Source organism: Anas platyrhynchos, chromosome 2 (assembly GCF_047663525.1).
Source record: "Anas platyrhynchos isolate ZD024472 breed Pekin duck chromosome 2, IASCAAS_PekinDuck_T2T, whole genome shotgun sequence".
Classification (NCBI taxonomy): domain Eukaryota; kingdom Metazoa; phylum Chordata; class Aves; order Anseriformes; family Anatidae; genus Anas; species Anas platyrhynchos.
Window position 1 is genome coordinate 2,201,117 of NC_092588.1, and position 17,401 is coordinate 2,218,517.

Sequence of the window (17,401 nt, forward strand, 5' to 3'; positions counted from 1 at the left end):
TCCAGGTCTTCTTCATGAGGAATAGCAGGAGTTCCTGACCCGCCTCTGGGGCTGTGATAAGAAATTTGGGTTCTCCTACCCTCCCAGCCCCTTACCTTGCAAGGTGCTTGCAGGTTAATATTTCCCTTCTGCCTGATGCTACTATAGGATCATAATATGGGAGATGTAGGGCCGGGAAGGATGGAGAAACCCTAGGACATGTTGCCCTCATGTGCTGCTGGTGAAGATTGGCTGGATCATCACAGTGGGGTACTGGGCTAAGACTCTCTGGACCTCTAAGACCCACTGCAACCATTTCAGACCTCTCTGGATATCTCACAGCAGCCACTGAGGCTCTAAGTGGTGACAATGTGGCCTCTGCAGCGAGGATGAGCTCCTCCACCTGGGGAGTCACCATGGGACCAATGCCATCTCACAGTAACAGGTCTCCCTGATGACATGGTGTCCAACCAGGCCAAGGGAAGCTGCTCCTTCTGGGCACCTCTGGTGGCTCTAGATCAAGGCCCGGCAGAGCAGTAGCGCTGGGGCAGACCCCAAACCTCCTGCAGGCCTGCCCACAAACCTAAAAGCTGTTGATCAGGAGATGGAGAAGAGTCAGGACAATAAGGGTACATTTTTACTGCTGGAGGATTTCAGCTGCTCAAGGGGAAATGGCAAGGAAGTAAATAATCCCTGGCTCAACCCGTTTCTTGTTGCCTTTCATGAGTGACATCCCTAACCCCTTCGTGCTCTGAGCCATGCTCTTGCTGGTGATGATGGAGGTGGAAGGGACGTCGGGGTGAACCGGGGGCTGGCTTTCCATGAGTTTCTGCAGGGCAGCACCAGCATCACCCAGACCCCATTGGGAACTGTAACCCAGCATCGTTGCCCTCTGTCAGTAATCCTTCCTGGTCTATGGTAATATCAGCCCTTCATGGCATAGGTTGGGAAGAGGGCAGCAAGTCTTGGGGTGGAGATACCCACAGAAAAGCAGGCTGTGATGCATGGAAAAGGGAATTCAAAGTGGTTTTGGGGTGCTAAGAAGATACAGACTAAAGGCAAAGGATGCACCTGGGGGGCACATTTGGTCCTAGGCTACGGCTCATTTAGGGCAGAGAGCCATTGTGTGTCCAGCAGAGGTGTTTCCCAGCACCCGGGCCTGATGCAAATCATATGTGGGGAGCTTTTAAAAAGCAGACATCGCTAGAGTTTCCACCTCTTTTATTAGAAATAAGACACATTCATTTTGTGCTCTGAAAACTGTACAGAAAAAAAAAAACTGACGAACATAGAGAGGAGGGAAGGAAGGGATGGCATGGCATGGGGCGGGTAGGGTGAGGAAAAACAGAATTAACCGAAGGAACTGAGCAGAGAAAGTCGAATATCAACAGTTATTAAACAAACATTTATCTCTGTAATTACATAACACCGTTAATGTCCTGCAAGTAGGCCAGAGTGAATGGGTGAATGGGAAAGGTTGGGGAGGAGAGGGCAGGTTCAGGTAGGCAGGGAGAGGAGAAAAAAAAAAAGAAAAAAATATTTAAAACACAGTATAAAGATATCTGTTTGCTAAAATTCATTATTTGTAATTATAATAATTACAATATCATACAACCCGGCATCTGAGGGAGGCCTTTGTGCTTTCCTGTTTCATAGAATAATCTAAAATTGGACAATAATATCACAGTTTTTATAAGTAATCATTTTCCTATTATTAACCTGTTTGGATTTTCAAGTTTTTCTTTCCATCCGTCATATTACACACTTAATGGCAAGGTAAATGCCACTGTCCTTAGAGACCAACAACCCAGGTGGCCCAACGGAAAGCTGGCACAGAGATGTTTGCATGTCCAGCAACACCTCTCAGTGGGAGAAGCACAACTGGGGGCAGTGACTGTTTTACCTCTTGGGTTCATAGCTTTTTCCTAAAAACGTTAAAATAATAATAATTAAAAAAAAAAAAAAAAAAAAGGAAACCCAGACATTAAGTAATAACTCAGACCCTTATCAAGCTTTACTGCTGTCTGGCAGAATCCGGCCACTCACAGACAGAGGTTTGGCACTGCACATCTCCAAAGCTGGGAAAGTTGTCCCAAATGTCAGACACTGTTGGGAATGATTAAAAAAAAAATAATAATACATGAAATAAAAGGCTGCATGGAATGCCAGTGGTATATTTTTTTAATGATAAAAATATTGCACAACACTTTTTTGGGGTGAAATGTAGATAGCATTTTTTGTAGATCACCTTGACGAATGTCTAATGAAAAAAAAAATATATTGTTATTTTTTTCATGATGAAATAAACAGAGCATTTTATGATGAGGAATGCCCCACGCTCCTGACCACTCCGCCTTTTCCTTCTTGTAGGACCACAAACCTGCCCGCTGGCTCTGGGCAGTCGGGAGGGAGAAGATGAGCCAGCGAGGGGACAAGAACTGAAGCCCAAAATGAATAAAGCAAAGCAAAACATTGCAAGCGAGAGGCAAAGGGGGCCGTGTATTCCCACCATCCCAAACTTTCCACGGAGCAAGTTGCCTTCCACCTTCAGCAGGTGGCATCCTCACCCCATGCCTGCGCGGTCCTACGGCACGGAAAGGCATTCGAAACGACAAGAGCCAAAGAAAAGAAAGGTCTCGGGTTTCAAGTTCTCTTTTTATTGAAGAAAAGAAAAGAAGAAGGAAAAAAATAGATTATTTTTTTTGTTTGTTTGTTTCCAAGTGGACGTTATTCATGTTGTCAGTTTGTCTCAATGTCCTAAGGCAACATCTCTGTATACCAAATATCTCCAGGTACATCGGTGGATCCGTCTTTCCCTCTTTCTCTCTCTGCCTTCCAGGGAGGGGCAGCTTGGAACAAATCTGAGTCCGAAAGCAAGGAAAAGTAACAGAAAAAAAAAAAAAAAAAAAGGATGAGGCCAAGCAGACCTTTGCAAGGCCTGTGCTGAGTTTATCTATGTAACAGTCAATGAAATGACCTACATTCGTCTTGGTGGTCTCTTTTTTCTAACACCTTCAACCCTCTCCCTGGAGATGGGGCGAGCAGGTTTTGGAGGTGGTTCCTTCCTCCTGTGCTTGGCCCACTCCTCGGGGCACACAGGAGCTCCACCACGGGGGGGTTGAGAGGAGAAAGCCCCACCTTACCTCTCCACCTGAGCCATGGGTGACGTGACTCTCGCCCACCATGTCCCCCCTGGTCCCCGTACGGACCTGCGGCGGAGATGCCAGGTCGTGGGGTGGCACGGAGAAGTGGGGGCGTCTTCTCGGCCACCGCTGGGCACATCCCGGCTCCTTCTTTCTCAGACAAGCTGGTGAGGGAGAGGTGGGGAGTGAGGACTGGCAAGGGATGCCACAACCCCTCAAAGCTGAGTTCTCCTCCAGGACCTCCAGCCGGACCGCACCGCTGGCGTCACCTCTTGCGCTCCCCAAACAACCTCGATCTTCTTGGCCCTTTGTGGTGGCTGCTGGCTGTCCTTCTGCACCTCCTGGTGGCAAAGCAGGAAGGCTCCCGGCGTGTGGCAGCGGCCCGAAAGCATCCACAGGGCTCTTCCCCAGCAGCTCCTCCCCACCCTCTGCCTCCTCCTCGCTTTCTTCCAGGCTCACTTCTTCTCCAGTCCTACCTGGGAAAGCTCGTGTTGTCCTGAACCTACAGCTACTATACTCTATAAAGTAATATTTCCCCTCTCTGCTGAGAACAATACAAAAGTTACTCCGTCTTACCAAAGGTTTCAAAAGAAACCAAACACTTCTCTCGCTCGGTTCCGATTTAATTTAATCATTTCTTTAAAACGTGGTTTTGTTTGTTTGTTTCGTTTGTTTTCCGGAAAAAAAAAAAGTCCCTTTCTTCCCTTTCCGCTCAGACCTCCGTCTGAAGGTCAATAATGTCTTGTCCCACCAGAGGGATGGTGGCCCCTGTTTTCTCCCACTCTACAGTTTTTAGTTCTAAGGGAGACTGTGCCACAGGTTCGATGTCCTTTTTAACCCATGACGGTGGGGACTGGACTTTCCTGATTCCTTCCCAGGGTCTCTTGTTTGGTGTCTGCTGTTTTTCTTGCTGCGAGAGGAGGAAGGAATAGGAAAGGAGAGAGAGAGAAAAAAAACCAAAACACACAGAACACAAGAGAAGGAGGTTAGTGCCCGTTCAATGCTTGCCATTTTTTCACCTTCTTTAGTCTTACATCAAAGTCAATTTTTCCCATAAAACTCCTGATCTGAGATAACATGGGATTTCAATGAGATTTGCACTCAGTGTTTAAATTGACTATTTTCAGGAAGAAAATCTTTTTTTTTTTCTTTTTTTTTTCTCTTTTTTTTTTTTTTTCCCCATTGCTATCTCTAACATAATGCCTAGATGCTTCAGCTTTCAGCTCAGGTTTTTCCCACTCACAACTCCAATGGAAAAGTGAAAATGATTTTAAGAACTTCAGATCTTTTTCCATGTCTACAGGAAATCCCCACGCGAAAATTCAGATTACAATGAGGTCTGTTTGAATGTACACCATATAGATGGGATGTTCATTATGTGGCCCAGCTATTTACAGGCTATGGAATTGCAGCAAAGCTTGCCAACCACTTTGCCAGTGAACCCACGCTGTTTGATGGGCTGGATTGTCAGCTCTGAGGCTAAAAACATTTACAACAACTCTACACCAAGCCTTCGAGGCTTTATTGTGGACTGTTAGCCCACTCCCCTGCCAGCATCCCACCATGGACATCAGCCCAGAGAGTATCTTGCGATGCTTCTGCTGGTATGGACCGAGACTGGGGCTGTAAACTTGGGGAACTCTTCAGTGAGGATATGAAGGGGAGTCCATGCAAAGATTTTAAATGAGGTGTTCCACTAAGCTTCTGTCCCCCACGAAGAGCGATGCTTTTCACAGTCAATTATCCCCACAAAACACTCCAGCACTTGGTTAAGAAAAGCTTCCCTGCATGTGACAGGAGCACGGAGCCCTTCCGAGCCACCTGCCAAAGGGAAAAAGTGGTAGCTAGCAGAAAGGGTGGGAGGAAAGGCAGTTGCTTGGGGGTGACAAGGAGAGAAGAAGTCTCAGGAGACATGCAAACAGCTCACATGCAGCCTGGGATGTGCCACAGCTCGATGTTGTCACCAGGATGTATTGATGAGGGGAGATGAGGCCGCACACAGACTGTGGTGTCACAATTGCACAGCAGGATGCAGCAGACATCACTGCGGCCCCATAGGAAACCTAAACATCCAACTGCTACAAATCCTTCTTCTTTGGGTACTGAGTTTGCCCCTAAGCATCTTTAGGCAGCCTGTGATTTATCCCACTCCACGCTGCAGTGACAGTAGAAGAGGCATTGCAACCTCTATCCCAGCGGGGAGGGCTTCCATCCTATCAGCCAACCCACAAATTCTCCTTTTTCAGACTTTCACCCTTCATATAAGATGTGTTTGAAGCTGTCCCTGCAGCTGCCAACGGGGAGAAGGCTCTGGGTCGTTTGGTGGCCATGGAGTGATGAATGTGGGAACCAGGTAAACCTGGTCCTCTCTTCAATGGGAAGTGAAAGCTTTCTGAAATTGTCTTTGTTTTATTTTAAAGGGAGAAAAAATAACTGTTAAAAAAGGCCTTGTATCGTTCAGAAGAGAGCAAAACGTTTCATTTTTTGAATTCTGCAGCTGCAGTTTTCATTAAACCCCATGACACACAGCTGCTCTTATGCCGTGTCTTATTCTTACCTTATTCCATGAGGTAGCACGATGCTGATTAACAGCAATAGGATGGAAAAGGTGATACAATTGTTGACTTATTCCATTATCTATCTTGGAACTCATTTAAGAGGCACTGTTAGTAAGACCTGAAACCTTTTCATCTCCGTGTGTGTTTTAATGAGACAAGTTTGAGACTCCCTGAAGTGCAACTTTTACCTATGGTGTTTTTGAGGTCCATTAGTCTGCCATGAAAAGATGCGGTGAGCAGGTACACAAAAAGACAAAAGCACAAACAGAACAAAAACTGAAATGAAGCTGCAAGTTTCCCAAAACGTAAAGAACAAAAAGTGTGGCCAGAGCAGCTCTTTCCAATGAAAAATGTTTTGTTTTCTCCCACTACTGTTGTAGTGCCCCAAGTTTTCAAAGTTACTGATGTCTACAGCTGTGTTATTTAACAGAGCAGCACAAATGATTGTATGTAAAGCTCATAAATAATTCCATCTTTCCTCTCAAATGAAAGCCCTTCTTTGATGGCATTATTTACGGCCACCTTCAGCAGCAGATCCTTCTATTTTCAATCTCTGTTTTGACAGTCCCTCCATCTGCCACACTCCTGACCTTCATGCTGTGAAGATGCACCCAGACCTGATCATGTTCACTGGGCATGATTGGCAAACCTCGGAGCTGGTCTTGTAATGGGCTGCTTTTGAGCTATGGTGTGAGAGCAGCTGCAAATTCAGATAGGGAACAAAAATTGGAAATAAAGCCAACAGTAAAACAAAACAACAAACCAATTACAAGTTCAGATTCACAACAGTGACCTCTGATAGGATCTGGCACTGAGGGACAAGACCTAAGGGTTGCAATAATAACTTGATCGTGATAAAAATGGATGTTGGGAATTATTAAGAAAGGATAAGTGGTGGGAATTATTAGGAAGAGAATGAAACCGAAAACATCACTGTGATAGCACACAACTCCACTCAGCACCTGCATCTTGCCTATGATGTGCTCTCTGTAGGCTTCCTGATAGATCCCAAAAAGGATACAGTGGAAGTGATGAGGGCACCCACTTCACAGCCACGAACAAAGTTATTGAGCACGTTTAGGAGGAAGGATTACACAGACTCAGAATTTTCAGCCTTGAAAAGAGATGGCACATGGTCCTGATAGAGGTTTGTGATGCTTAGTGGCTTGTTGATGGTAGGAACAGAAGACTGATGGTGATGACCATCTCTTACACGCCAAGAACTACTACTCTGAGCACAGAGTGCTGGAGGCACTAAGGGTTGCTTTTTGAGGATAAACTGCCATGTGCCTGCCCTGTTCTTGTTTTCCCAAGTTGCTTTAGACTCTGCTGGGGAGATGAGGCAGGCCCAGACCTGGTCCCTGGGTCAGACCTGGTGAAGTGGTTCCCATCCAGCTTATCAGTGACAGGTTATCTAGTGATGCCCAGGGAGGCTGCTGAGCCTCCTTTTGAGATATTCAAGGCCTGTCTGGATGCCTACCTGGGCAATCTGCTCTAGGGAACCTGCTTTGGCAGGGGGGTTGGACACGTTGATCTCTTAAGATCCCTTCCAACCCCTACAATTCTGTGATTCTGTGTGATTCTGTGATCTCAGAGAGCATGGTCGTGCCCCGGGGACTGAGGATTTGGTGCCCAGTCTCTGCAGAGAACTGAGCAGGTTCGGTGCCATCAGCCGGGCTGGGCTCTGGCATGGAGGCTGGGAAGCAGCAGAAAATCTTCTCCTCTTGGCAATTGCCACCCTGGGAATTGGTAGCAGGCTCCTGGGAACAGTGCCCTTTTTCTTTCCCTCCATACGGAGAAGGTTTTTACTGCGTCCCAGCCACTTGAACGGCATGTAGGAAATGCCACCGGGCTCCCGCGTCAGCCCTGGCACTGCTGCCCAGCCATGCTGTGGGGTCTCAGCGGTCCTCATGAGCAGGAGGGAAAGCCTCCCAAGCACAGAAAAGAATTCAAAAACTCAAGAGCGGGTTGTGTAATCTGGCTGTAAGAGGCACTGCTGCTGGCCCAGGGCCTGGCGCCTCGGAGACAACCAGGAATGGGCCGAGACGGGAGCTGAAAGGAGCAGAGGCTGCACTGCCAATAACTCAGAGCCTTTACTCCAGCTTGACACAGCTCCTGGCTGCTCGGGAGGGGAAAAATGTTCCCAGGTTCTTGGCTGGTGCCAGGATGGTGGGGTAGAGGGAGCCCCAGGCTTAAGGCCTGGGGGTGCAACCTGGTGCACAGGGCAAATGGGAGGCCTCCATCGCCCCGGTGGCATTTGGAGAATCCTTTGCTCACCCGCAGATTTTGTTTCAGCTGCATGTCTTAAAAGCAAGGGAAAAGTTTTGGGGCAGAAGGCATGTCAGAGGAAGAGCCAACATAACCCTACAAAACCTTACAAAAACCCTTGAACCCTGCAAAAACCCTCCAACTCTAAAAAAACCCTCCAACCCTACAAAAAACCTTCAATCCTACAAAACCTCTTCAACCCCCCAAAACCCTTGAAACCTACAAAAACCCTTCAACCTTACAAAAACCCTTCCACACTACAAAATTCTTACAATGCTACTGAAAACGAAGGTTAAGTGAACGTCCACCTAATGCTAGTCCTGGCAGACTACAATGCTCCAGGGCACCACGTGGCTATGGAAAGGAGACGGTGGGAGGAGGAACCTCCCCGCCCTGGGATCTTCTGCCCTTTGACTTTGTGCTGCCAAACCTACAACCCCATCTGGCTTCACCTGGATCCAGGTTCAGCTCCTTTGCTTAGGAGCTGTGGCAGTGCTGCATAAATATAGCAAGGGAGACTGCCTGGATTTGTAAGACACAGCTTTCATTTCAACATGTCGGTCAAAACCAACAAAATGTGCGATCTGCTAAGCTCTCTTCTATTACTATGATTTTTTTTTTTTTTATTTTTAATTTTATATTTTAATACCCAAACTTAATGGTTACCCTGAATGACCTAAGGAGGAATTCAGTGCTCTCTACAGCGTACTCTGTGATAGCTCTCCTAGAACAGCTACTCCCACACTGTGTTCATCGCCTCCGGTGTCAACTCGAAGGATATTTCATGACCCAAATGGTCTCTCCCCATGACATTGATGACTCCAGGACCAGAATGAAGTTATTCAGAGCATATAGCAGGGAATCTGAAAGATAAATGTGGTGCATGCTGTCTAATCCATCTTTGGATCAATGTCGATGAAAAGTGATTAGAAAATGGGAAAGCTGTCTTTTTTTTTTTTCTTTCTTTTTACAGAATGATAAAAAAAAAATGGAATGTTTTCCTTTCTTTGTTTGAAGCTGCAATTACTTCTTTTTCTCCTACGGAGCTTCAAAGACGATGCTTTCTGTTGCTGCTCATTTAAGAGAAAAGTGAAATAAAAGGAACAGGCTGGCTTAATTTAGAATTTTGTTTTGGAAAAAAAACAAAAAAGAAAAAAAAAGAAAAAATATGTGTTTTTAACTCATATAGATGGAAATCAGTTAGAAAACTTGAAATATGCACTTGTTGGAGAAGAAAAATATGTCTTCTGCTTCTGTACCATCTGAAGTTGAGATGGGTTAATCTGGAGGGTTGCTTTGAGCCAATCTAGAGGAACCATGCACAGCTGATAAGAACAAGCATTGAGGAGTTCTTGAAGACCCTTAAAAGCACCACTTTCCATAAACTCAGGAACAGCTTCTTGCCTGAAGGTTGTAGAGAAAGCCAGGGGTCCCAATAGCATAAGGAACAAGCTGTTTAAGGTATTCTCACCATTAATCTATCCAGTGAACACATCATCCTTTTCTGCACAATTTTTATGGCCTACTGAGGAGTCTGCTGATGGACACGGACACATGGGTGTTCCCAAACTGCCAACAACCATGGATGCCACGAGGTGACCAAGAGCACCCAAAGCACAATTCCTTACAGAGTCCTTTGCATGATCTGTCTTGAACCTGTTGGTGGGCGCTGAGTGGTTTTGGAGCTGATGATACCAGGTTAGCATCAAAAGGCAAGGCAGAAACTGGCTGTCAGCACAGAAGATACTGGGAATAAAATGCCTTTTTGAGAAATTTTGATGCTTGATGCTGGACATGGGTTGTCAGGTGATATACAGGAGAAGGTGAACTGCTGAGTGATGGTGTGTGGGACAGTGGGTATCTGATAGATGGTTTATGGGCGAATGAATTAAAGTTTGACACAGTTTTCATAGCGGAATTTATTGTAGTAATTATTCTACTTTATGTAGCATTCCTCCCTGTAACAGTTACTCTAATTTGTCTTTTAATAGTTGTCATTTACCGAAGCCTTTAAAAAGTGCAGAGAGGATTAAACACATGGCCCAGAGGAGACACCCCACCCATAAGTGGAGCTTCCCTTGCAGAAGGACACAGGCTCCCAGTTTTCTAATTCCTCGGCAAGAAAAAGCCTGTGTTTGACCACCACTACAATCTCAGACTACACAAAGAGCTTCCCATGGAGAGAAGCTTTATTTTCCCAGAGCTGCCAGCTTCTGAGCCAGTGTGAAGAATCCCAGGTATCCAGAGAGCAAGGAGATGAATTGTGTCAAGCAGCAGAGCCTGCCAGGGAGGCACGCAGCCCCGACTAGCAATGAGCTACGGCACTGATCAATAGTCCTTTGTTCTGGCTCCTCTGTTAGATGCCAGAGCAAGAGCTGGTGGGATGGGCACATCCTGCAGGTGTCTGAAGGGGAAAGCTTAGAAAAATCTCGACCCAAGAAGAGGAAAGTGAGTAATCAGGGCAGAAGCGGCGTAACAGAAATCAGGGGAAAGTCAGAGAATGGCAGAAAAAAAACCTTTTTTTCCACTGGGTTTGGAGAGATGGGACTTGAATTTCAGAGCTGAGCTTAGTGCTGAATTAGGGAATGAGTCCAGCACCTTTATGTGAGGTCCAGGACAGGGCTGCAGCCAAAGCAGAAGCCATTCAAGCCATAGGGAGCTGGGTGTAGTGAGCAGCTAATAAGAACAGTCAAAGCAGAGAAATGTGAAGAGCTCTGCACAGCACAGCTTTCGTTGACCTCTGCACAAATAAAGAGCTGCTGTTTGAAACGAATGCAAAGCCAGATGCTGGCAAGGAGAGAGGAATATGTATGTGATTCAAACTTCTCTAATGGAACTGGATTAAAGGGCTCCTGCCGAGGGGGAAGGCAGGAGTGTCACTTCCAATGCTTTCAAAGCTGGTGTTAAGCACAGAAGAAACAAAGCCCTGGCTTACCTTAAAGGCTGCAAAGCCTCCACTTTCATACCATGCAGCTGCAGAGCATGGGGACCCTTCTTGACGTCCAGCCCAGGCGCTGGAATCTCTTTAGCAATTAACTCACAGGGAGGAGAAGTGTTGGAGATGTTTTACCCTGACAATACAGATCTGGGCAGGAAAATCTTTCCCGGGTGGTACAAAGGAGCTTGAAAGAAGCCACCATCCTGCTTTGATGTGGATGGTTCTTGGCTGAATGAATACAGACCTTGGGAAATATGCATACGTACGGGGAAGTAGGGAAACAATTGAATGCTTGAGACAGGCAAAAGGCAGATTTTTAAACTGAGAAACAAACTTGCAGAAAAATTTCCAGCCACGAGATTATTCTGCTTTGAGCAATCAGGTGGCTAAAGAATGACTCAAGGTGCTGGGAATGACTAGGAGGAACTCTGCTGTCTGACTCAGCACCAGCCTAACACTTCAACACGCATCCGTTTGGGCAGCAAAACGTGCCTTAAAGCTGCTACAAAGAGATACCTGCAGTAAACAGGGCCTGGATGAATTCAGGCTGGTTGAGTCTCAGTCCTGCCTGAGGGGAGAGCAGAGGACCCAGCTCGTGGAGCAGCCTGTGGGATGCACTGGCTTTGGCATCCAGCAGAGTAGCAAGAAAATAGGATTAATGATCAGGACTACTTTTAAGACTCACTATGGTGTAAAAAATGAAGGCTTGGTGGATCCCAGATGCTGAGAGCACTTTGAATTATTTTAATTACTTAGAATGTGTGGTGTGGGTGGCTGTTTTGTTATTATTATTATTTTTTTTTCTGATGCAAATCCCGCTTTGGTCGTCTCCAAGCCTTTGGTTCCCTCTGTGTTTCCTGGCTACAAATTAGCTGTCTACAGGACAACTATTCAGACCTCTCAGATGTTTCAACATATTGGTTCTCGGCTCGGGGTCCATACCAGTTCTCGGTTTGGTCTGGGATAAACTGAGAGGGGAACAGTGTGCAACTGCCACACACAGGCTGGTCCCAAAGCAGCTGGCAGGATGAGCAAAACAAACCCAGATGTCCCTGAGTCAAATCCCTTTTGGGGGACAGACATAACCTGTCCCGAAGTCCAGCATAACAGGAGCAAAGGAGACCTGACAATAACCTTGTACCTTCCCTTTGAATTAGGGCAGATTTTCCCCAAATCCTCCCCGTCTTCCTTGTCTCATCTGATCTGGAAGACTGCAAGCGAAACAAAATCTACTGTAACCCATGATAAGGTCATATAGAGGTCTATCAGTGCATTAAAAATTGATTTTTCGACTTGCAGTTGTCAGATCTTGCTGTATGTCAGTCTGCTAATACTTTAATTTTATTATTCACTAGCACTGAAAAGTTAGATTTGGGTAATATTCCACATCCCTGATTAATTCTTAATAACACAAATGTGTGAGACCCACACTCGTGTGGTGGTCTAGGCTTAAAGGTAGGTGGATGTGTGGTCCTGAATGCTTTGAACAAGGACAATTTTGGGTTGGGCAATTTTAATCAGGGATAGCCGAGCGTGCTTCCAATGGGAGCAATTTTATAGTTGGGGTTCATATTAGAAAGTCCATGGAATATGGAATAAATTGAAAAAATCGAACAGGAAAATCCATGTTTGCTGTTCAGAGAAGGACTTTACTGTGTTACTGTGCTCTGAGGCTCAAAGTCAGCTCAGCATTAGCACTGTGCTTTGGTTTGCAGCAAAATTAACTGCAGCAAGCACTGGTGCCACAGTGTTCCCTGGGAGCGCGTTAAATATGGCCTGGCACTACTCCCATTCTCCTAATTGCCTACCTCTGACACACCATCCTGGCAGCACTGCTCACAGTAGGATGATGACAGGCTGTGGGGACACCCCTAATCTCGGTGGGGTGTGGATTGACTTCCAGACCTCTGCTGACTTGTAGGGCCACGTGTGATGGCTCATGGCAGCACTGCAGGGTGCTTTGCAGCCCATGTGTGCTTCAGCACTTTGCTGGACTAAGGCCTCTGATTGCAGCCAAAAAAGTCTCCTTGGTGATTGGGGTAGGCTGTGCAAGCTTTTACCAGGACAGTTTTTTTAGCTCCTGGCTGGCCCTGGAGCAGGATGGTGTAAAGCTGTTCCTCTTGGAGCTGTACCTGACACCAGAGCTGGTGTTGCCCATCGTCACCCAGAGGAGCAGAGCCTTTTGCATCCCTTTTTGCCTTCTTGCTGTAGGAAACAGATCTTCCACCCCTGTGGCCTCCATGCAAGGGAGAAGAGAGGTGTAAGCAAAGGATTCCCTGGCTGCTGGGTGAGGAGAAAGCAGAATTCTTCCCCAAGCCTGCCTCTATGTCTGTAGGATGAGAGAGAAGCCCAGAGGAACAAGTCAAGGCTGTCTTTGATAGGGCTTGGGTCATTTTCAGCTCAGTAATGCCCTTCAGAAACGGATCTTGTAAAGGAGAAAAGCCAAACAGCTCAAACATGCAGGAACCCCTGACAGTGTTTCCAGCTCTGCCAGTAACTGCTCTGGGATGGTGGGTAAAGGGCAGTCTTCTTTACCTTTGAAGTGTACACTGCAGTAACACTTATCCAAAGTTTAAACATGTCAGTGTACTTGGAGAGGAAGAGTATATGTGCCGGTACAAACCTTCAGATCTTTGCTGAAAAACCATGTTTTACAACTTAAGCTAGAGAAATCCTCAACAGTAAACACGCATGATGGCTGAGTTTTCAATCCCCCTCCTAAAGAGACAGATTTGTTGTTCCTCTTCCTCTCATTCCTCTGCTCATTCTAATTTAACAATGCAATAATTAATCTGAAATGAACTACCTATCTAGCATGATGGGATGATCAGTTTTGGCCAGAGAGCACTAGCATTTAAATCAAAATAAAAACAAAAAAACAAAACAACACAAACCAAACCCTAAACAGGGTCAGCACCATTCCTAGGAATTCGCAAAGGAAGTCTCTCTTCTATGCAGACATTTAGTTCAAGTCTCAGCGGCAGCTTTCTGACCTTGGAGTTGAAGGAGGAGAGATGAATTGCAAGAAGATTAGGAAAAGCATCGTGTCTGGGAAAGGGCTTAGGACAACGGGACATGCTGCCAGGAGAGGCTGGGAAACCGCCAGGGTTGGAGAGAGGCTTGGTGGCTTGACTTCGTGGTTGCTTATTTAAAAGTGGAATCAAAGATACAGCAATGCAGGCAGATGGACTAGACCCAGTAAAGATCCCTTCTGCTCTACGCATGAAAGAGTTCAAGGGTATTCCAGGAGCCTTCTGACCTTGTTCATGCCCACAAGGCAAGGAGTTTCCTACTGGTGAAGGGATGTGTTTGGAGTCATGCGTTAGGAAAAGGGTTGGGACTGGTCTACAATGCTCTTCAATACAAAATGAAAGCCAGACTTACGCTAGCGTTAGTTTTATCACTTCCACCAGAAGAAATACTCCATCGTTTTATAACCTAAACATGCATAAAAGAGAAACATTTCTTTTGTTGTTACTTTAATCCCTGATACCCCCGGTTTGCCTTCTCAGGGCAAGCTGAAGATGGGACCTGATTTCCAGTGTGGTCCCCCGCAGCAAATGGCAGAAAAAGGGGTGAAGAAAGATATTTCTTTTCCTTTGTAACACCTTGGATGTTACTAAATTCATACCTACTACTTACTTGCCCATACTGCAAGCTCCCCCTCCCAGATAACATCCAAGGGAAATTCACAACTTGAAAAAGACTCAGTCAATATGCAGAGGCCACCTTCACAGCTTCTTTCCAGCAGTTCAAAGCCCTTTGATGCTGACTTTGGCAACTTTAATTCTAGATAGATTTAGATATATCTCTGAAATGCCCAAAACATCTCAATCTATAAAACTCTCCTGCAAACATACCATAGATTAGCTTTTACACGGTACTTAGGCATTTCTGATTCTTACAGCTGTGGCATACCTAAATAAAAAAAAATAAAAAATAAAAATAAAAAAAAAGCTCAGAGCTGAAACTCAGTGAAATGCGTTGAGATTTTAGGCCAACACAGGCTTCTTTGATCTGAGCCACTCCGCTAGATTCGGTATTCCACTTATTCTGTAACACTGGGCAGCCCATAATGACACCTTGCCACGCTCAATAAAAATAGGATTTGCTGGGACCACGTCTCCAGAGCTCGGCGCAGCTATGCTGTGAGATCTGAATGCAGACCAAAGGCTCTGCAGTGCTCTGCTTCCACAAAGAATCAAACTAAATCTCTTGCTCAGCCACCCTCCGCACTCTGGTTTTGTCTCTAAGCCTGTCCCATCCAAATAAGCCCCACCAGCACCTCCTTGACCATTCTGCAGGTGACTGTGCTTCCTGGATCTGACTTTGCTTTCCTAAACAGCTATGCCCATCACTGCCTCCTTGGCCTCCAGCTCAGCCCCTGCAGGGACAGAAAATTCTGTTCCATAATTACCTTAGAGGAGGCTACAGCGAGGTGGGGATCGGGCTCTTCTCCCAAGCACTAAGTGATAAGACGAGGGGAAATGGCCTCGAGTTGTATCATGGAAGGTTTAGGTAGGATAATAGGAGGAATTTCTTTGCTGAAAATGTTGTGCAGCATTGGAACAGGCTGCCCAGGGAACTGGTGGAGTCACCATCCCTGGAGGTCTTCAAGAAAGGTGTAGATGTAGAACTCAGTAGCACTGTTTAGTGGTGGACATCAGCACTAGGGTAAAGGTTGGACTAGATGATCTTAGAGGTCTTTTCCAACCTGAACGGTCCTATGATTCTTGCTACTCTTGCATTTTGCCCTTTCCACCTCAATTTCTCCAGGGCTGTTCTGGTTTCCAGTTCCTAGCTGTGAGTGGAAGCATGTGGCAAAGGATGGGAGCAGACAAAGACAAGGAAACACAGACCCCATATGTGAATGGACACAAGGACAGACTTTCTCCATCTGGGCTGCTGCCTACTCTGCAGAGAAGCTAGTGGTACCTTTGTGGCTCTCTGAGTACCGTGTAGAGCATGTGTCATTGTTGCAATGTGCACGGACATAAGCTCAAGGTAAGGCATTGAGTGAGGGCTCCCAAACTTTCCTGTGCTCCTGCTGGCACTAGATGGCTCCAGGAGGTGATGGTGTTGGGTATGTATGTGACTAACCTTGCTGTCCGTTGTTGGAGACTCCTTCTCCTTCTCTGCGTGCTGGAGTTTTCTGTTCAGGTCTTGGAACATGTCTTGGTGACGTTTTCTTGTGTGCATGATTTTCTGAAGGAAACACAAGGGCCACACGTCAGCAAATCTTATCCAGCTGTAAAAACCATAATTTCTTCCCCCCAAAGTTACATGTATTATTAAAACCTAAATCTGTCTCCTTGTAGGTGAAATCTGTCCTGCCTAAAAAAGCTTCAGACTTCACTGAGGACTCCGTGTAATGCTGCCTTTAACTTCAGGATAAGATGGGATAATTTTTGAACTTATGGTTGCCCCAAACCTGCGCCTGTCAACTGGCTATGCTGCAAAATTTGTGCTTGACTGTCACTGGTCTACAAGCTTGATTAAGGAAACTTTGCTGACCTTTCTTAACTGATCACTGATGCCATGCCCCCACTCTGTTCAGAGCGTGCCTCCTTGGCAAATATATTCAGAGCTTATCTGAATGTGTAGGATTTAGGCCAAAGAAGTTATAACAGAAACTGCTTCGCAATTTCCTTTTTCGTTGTATTTTCGTCGTTCTGCATCTCACTTCTACCTTCAACTGCTCAGAAGGAGATGTAGGACTAAGTTTTAGAAGGGTTTCCCTTTGTATGTAAGAGCACAGTGAAGATTGTTTGCTTGTGCTTTGTCAAGTGCTCAATAATTGTTGGCTTGTGGTTTGTGACCAACATGAAGAATCAGCTCAGATGTACTCACTGTGCCTCAGTGTCACACCAAACTCACAGCCCTGGGCTCTGAAGTGGTTCCAACATTAGAGGCAACTCCTCATGGTCCCTTAATGTAGCTTATTTTGGAATAAGGCAGCAGCTTTGAAAGGAAAGCACGGCTCTGCAGCCACAGATGCTGTGATCTGACTTAGGAGATGTTCATCAGCTCCCAGTAGCCACAAGACCTTTTGTGGAGCACTGTCTCTTTCAAAGCTTTCCACTTTGTGCCTCAGATATGAGGTCAGACATGTCCCTATGTACTAGTTCCTCCCAGGCAGATTCTGTGTGGTTCATTAATAGGTGTGAAAGACCGGGTTTGATGAGGTGCTGTGACAGTGCGAACACGTTACCTGCCTTTCTGTTAAGCAGCAGAGCTTTGGCACAAAAGACAAGGCATTTTAGGTCACTAAGCAAAAGATGTACTTGTGCTTCCCAAACGGGAACGTGGCACAGCCACCTGTAGCACCTTATCAGCTTTCCACAAGCGGTTTGTTCACAGAAGAGATGCTACAGGCCTTGTGCACCCTGACACAGGATCTTGATTTACAAATGTTTACACAGAAGCAGCTGCTCCATAATTTAAGCACGAACCAATATAAATCACCCTTTGGTTTAGCTGCACAGGGTAAGCCTTACTAGGCAGCCAGCACAGCT

The 17,401-nt window shown here is 46.0% G+C and overlaps 1 protein-coding gene across 2 annotated transcripts in view; it reads right to left on the reverse strand.

The window, feature by feature from the left end:
- Positions 1 to 2,615: 2,615 nt before the first annotated feature.
- Positions 2,616 to 17,401, reverse strand: part of ADGRB1 (adhesion G protein-coupled receptor B1) — a 255,147-nt gene continuing 240,361 nt past the window's right edge. For both annotated transcript variants that reach the window (XM_072034260.1, XM_072034261.1), the window contains 2 exons: positions 15,987 to 16,091; positions 2,616 to 4,032 (listed from right to left, as the gene is read on the reverse strand). In XM_072034260.1, the coding sequence (XP_071890361.1) occupies positions 3,835 to 4,032; positions 15,987 to 16,091 (303 nt within the window). In that variant the 3' untranslated portion in view covers positions 2,616 to 3,834. The remainder of the gene's footprint in view (positions 4,033 to 15,986; positions 16,092 to 17,401) is intronic.